Source organism: Coregonus clupeaformis, chromosome 30 (genome assembly GCF_020615455.1).
Source record: "Coregonus clupeaformis isolate EN_2021a chromosome 30, ASM2061545v1, whole genome shotgun sequence".
NCBI classification, from domain to species: domain Eukaryota; kingdom Metazoa; phylum Chordata; class Actinopteri; order Salmoniformes; family Salmonidae; genus Coregonus; species Coregonus clupeaformis.
This window is the reverse complement of record NC_059221.1, coordinates 23,547,711-23,552,195: the sequence shown is the minus strand read 5'-3', so window position 1 is coordinate 23,552,195 and position 4,485 is coordinate 23,547,711. Positions and strand designations below refer to the sequence as shown.

Here is a 4,485-nt window from a genome sequence, read left to right as displayed (position 1 = left end):
CAGAGAATGTAGTCAGAGTACATAGCCAGAGTATGTAGTCAGAGTATGTAGTCAGAGAATGTAGTCAGAGAGTACATAGCCAGAGAGTACGTAGTCACTGGCACATCACTCTGAGAGATACTGGCTTAATACAAGTAGGCACCGGGAAGTTCAGCCCCACAGGATATATTAATGAACAAATGCTGCACATCATCACACTCCATTAGAATACACTGTTTGTTGAATGAATGAACCAGTCACAAACTTGGTCAAAACTAATTTAATGGGACATACGCCTTAAAAATGGAACATGTCCAATAAATAGACAATAAAAAACTAATCTCAAATGGATGGAGACTACAGCTACACCTAGACATATGTTTATTTTATTCTGAAAAGTCTGACACGGACAAAAAATACTTTTTAGCAATTACCAAAACATGCAAATTCAATAATCCCCAAGGACAAAATACGTAAGACAATGACTGTAGAAAAAAAAGGGACAATGACTGACATTTTGCACAAATACCAACTACATTTCACACGGATGAGGCACAATAACAATGTGGTTGGCAGTCACTGGAAGAGCTGGACGAGGTGCACAGCTCTATGCACGTGTTAACAACCACTTGTAACAAATCAGAACATACAAAAAAAGACAATTAATGCAAGCGTCCAGACAGTAATACATGGTGTATTGCTGTGATTTAGTAGTCCTGCATTTCTCCAAAGCCAAACAGGATAACTTCACAATAACTCAAGCCTGAACACAAGCCCTAGAACCATTACACTTATTCTGATGTCAGAGTAGAAGCATTGATATGCGTCTGCTTGAATTGTGTCAATATTACTAAACATGGCTGCTGGCCTCTCATGCACAGCTGAGGACTGGATGGAGGGGATGATCCAAAAACACCAGCTGCTGTGACAGTATATTGATCATCATGACCAATAAGATTCAGTGTTGTCGTCATCACATTGCTATTGCGGTGTTGCATTCAGAGATTGTGTGGCAATGGTGAATGCTACATCTTTCTAGGTGTTCTGAGAACATAACATAAGTCTAAAATTGCAGCTTCTGTGGGGCTGAAAGTTCTTAATCTCGTCTCCTGGACGCCTGTGCCCAAATTCAGCATTGTCCAACTAGCTTCTCTATTGTGCGACTCATCAAACGCCACTCTCTCCCCCTCCCTCCCTCTTTCCTCCAGGCTTCACAGATGAGTCTCTCCAGTCCCAGGTCTCTCCTCCTCCCCCTGGTGTCTCCTGCTCTCTGCAGTGGCTGATATCTTGAGGGTGCCTCCTGGTGGCTTGGCCTACGTCCTTCTCCGCTTGGCCCCACCGGGGCTGGAGGGGTTGCTGCTGGAGTTGAGCACCTTATCAGTGGCGCGGTTCCTCTTCCTCTTGTCTGCTGCCTCCTTCCCCGGGCCGCCCTCAGCGGAACCCTTCTCTCTGTCTCGCTCTCTCTCCTTGTCTTTGCTGCCCGCCCTCTCTGTCATCTTCAACGAGGAGTTGCTGCCTGAGAGAGAGAAGGAGAGAAAGAAAAGATTGAGGGGAGTTGTCAGGTAAAGGGAGGGAGATTTTGGAAATTATTGAATGTTCAAAAGATTCTGCATCACTCAGTCCAAGTTCTGAAAGTTGACCTGTGAAACCAAATGCTTTTGATCTTCTCTCAGGTCAGTGAAGAAGGCAGTAAGTGACTGCTTTGTAGGGTATGGTGGACTAAAGTTAAGCCAGTTGTTATTCTAGTGTCCGGCGGTAGGCTAGTGTTTGCTGTGTACATCCAATGGGAATATAATGTACATGGAGCAGGGTCACAGTGGTGGATTCAGAGGACCAGAACTGAGTTCAACAGACAAATTACATTCAAGTAGTATAAAGAAAGGACTGGCAGAAGCGAGAAAAGGCCGGTTCAAGAGCACCATCACCGCCCATTTGAAGCTTGCCATTATATCTTCTTTATATATTTTAAGTCATAAAACTCCATCAAAACAATATAGAATTATTTAAAAAATTGACATGCCATGCTTGAAAATGTTCTCAAACATCAGTTAAAAGGAGAGAAAAAGAGAAACTGAAATAAAGAGAGACGCACATTTTCTGTGCACTATGCGGGCGGTCACTCTAAAGAACCTCTGGTTATGAGCTGGTCTGTACCGAGGTCAAGCTGGAGTTTTGGAACAGAGCGAACGAGTTCTTCTGTCCATACCTCTCAAAATCCTGGCCAGCAGCCATACTGGGACTCAGACCTTTAAAACGAGCCAAACGACCAGAGTTAGGGATGCCGCTTTGTGTGCCAGAGGAGAAGAGATGCACGGACGCAGTCCAAATAAGGCTCGCGTCAGAGAGAAAGAGGAGAGGAGCATGAGGTGAAATACAGCTAATGTAATTGAATGAGGGAGAGAACCTTCTTCATGCGTGGCTGGGGAGTCTCGTTCTTCTTTCAACTCGTCTTTCATGTCCTCCTCAGACACCAGTTTACCTGTTCAGGGCAGGGATAATATAATAATATATGCCATTTAGCAGTCTAACAGCGTATTACAGTCATGTGTGCATACGTTTTACGTACGGGTCGGGAGGAAGAGAGATGTATTAATTTGTATTTATTACATTTATTTGAGCAGGGACAATGTACAACAAAAACAAATGTCTCAGTAAACTTCAGAAAATATGCATTGTACCAGATTTAGCTAGCAGCTAATTTAGCAGATTTGGCTAGCAGCTAATTTCCATCCTCAAGCCAAATATGAACCTTCTAGTAGCTCAGCATTTTTGTAAGTATGGTGGATTCTGAACAGAGTGGGTTTACCTTGTTTTACTTCTTGAATCATCTCCTCTGGAAGATTGAAGCTCTTCTCTGAGTTGGGAAATGGCAATATTTCTGACTCATGCTGCAGTGGACGGAATGTGTAACAGTATTCAGTGATGCATTACAGAGGAAAAATAACGGTTGACTGACTCTATAACAATCTATTTCAAAGGCCAGAGAAAGATTAGGACGCTCTACTCACCAAGGCTGACATGTCATACATAGTTCCCAGGTGGTCCCAGATCACCTTTGATGACACTTGCCTCCCAATATTCTGGCTAAATTTATCCCGGATGCAGATCATGTGAAAGTGGCGATTTACCCCTGCAGAGAAAATAAGTACATTAGCTATGTCTTCAAAAAGTGGGAGGGTAGGATGACAATCTGACAACGGATCATGATGCTGCATTACTAGCTACCGTTATGTGCACAAAAGTAAATATAGGACAGCAAGCTAGCTAGATGGTTTATTTAATTTATGTATTTATTATTTATTACTTTAAATAATAAATATCACGCTATTACCATGGATACTACTTCTATTAATGGTAATTTTTTATTTGACTATTATTTATTATTGTACTGCAATGTTAATGGAGCTAGCAAACAAGATTTCGCTGCACCTTTTATACCTGCAGTATACTGTGTACGTGACGAATACAATCGGATTTGATACTACAGTAGTTAACAGCATGCAAAAAAAGGAACTCCACTTGAATTTGGCACAAGAAGCTGCTTGTGTTATGATTTCCAGATTTATGTCAGCCCGGAAGTTCGACTGAATTGGTACAGTAACTAGCCATCTCCTTGAATAAATTTGGCCAACCTTGAATAAATTTGGCCAACACTTTAAGACAAAAACATGCAGATGTTTGACTAGCTAGCCAACAAGCTAAAATGGCCAAGGTCTGTGCGAGTTCATTGAGATGTGTCATTGTCTGACTATGAATAGCTGGCTAGCTAACTTGTTGGGGGTTTGTTGTGGGTAGCAGGCTCTCGTCCTCCGCGTCGGGTCTCCACTACAGCCCGGGGATTTTCAGGCCTACAAGATTAACACACTAGCTCGTTAGCTAGCTAACGTTATATTCTTACCTACGGGTTTGTGACCTAGCATTGCATGGAACAGGCACACCTCGACTTCTTGACTCCATACCACCGAGTCTTCGATGGTACTGATGCCCGAGTCTGCCTGTTTTCCGTCGGCTGGAACAAGCTCGGCTTCCCCCATGCTGTTGTCCTTCTTCAAAAACAAAACACTGCAATCAAATATTTTTACAACTGACCCAAGAAACACCACAGAAGCCTCTCTTCTTCTTCGATGACGTTAACGGTGGTTGGCATCCAATATGTTGCATTACCGCCCTCTACTGAACTATAGTATAGATCCATTACACTTTGTGATACAAAAATGGGAAAGGGGAACCGTGAAAAATAAAAAATAAAAATATATACATATATTACCCTACCAACTAACCCTACGCTCATTAAAACCCACCACCTTATTCCACTACTTTAACCCTATCTGATCCTACTCCAGGCCAAAGACCTGAGAGGATGGGACACTACTGCTCAACACACCCTGTAACTCTTCTGAAGTCAAATATCATACCCCCAAGTACTTCTCTGCAGCTGTCACCACAACATCTATTTTACATGACTTACGTTCCATCTCTGCAGTACAGTTGATAACCATTGCTATG

At 42.6% G+C, this 4,485-nt stretch overlaps 1 protein-coding gene across 2 annotated transcripts; it reads right to left on the bottom strand.

Annotated features, from left to right (window-relative positions):
- Positions 1-243: 243 nt before the first annotated feature.
- On the bottom strand, positions 244-4,109 carry LOC121546044 (MRG/MORF4L-binding protein). 2 transcript variants are annotated; one of them, XM_041857037.1, is made up of 6 exons: positions 3,878-4,109; positions 2,988-3,109; positions 2,786-2,867; positions 2,384-2,458; positions 2,072-2,225; positions 1,409-1,495 (listed from the first exon to the last, which is right to left on the bottom strand). In XM_041857037.1, the coding sequence occupies exons 1-5, from the start codon at positions 4,011-4,013 to the stop codon at positions 2,116-2,118; spliced, it is 525 nt and encodes a 174-aa protein (XP_041712971.1). In that variant the 5' UTR covers positions 4,014-4,109; the 3' UTR covers positions 1,409-1,495; positions 2,072-2,115. The 2 variants fall into 2 exon arrangements, with proteins under 2 accessions (XP_041712970.1, XP_041712971.1); XM_041857036.2 differs by lacking the exon at positions 2,072-2,225 and having other exon boundaries at positions 244-1,495.
- Between the last annotated feature and the right edge of the window lie 376 nt (positions 4,110-4,485).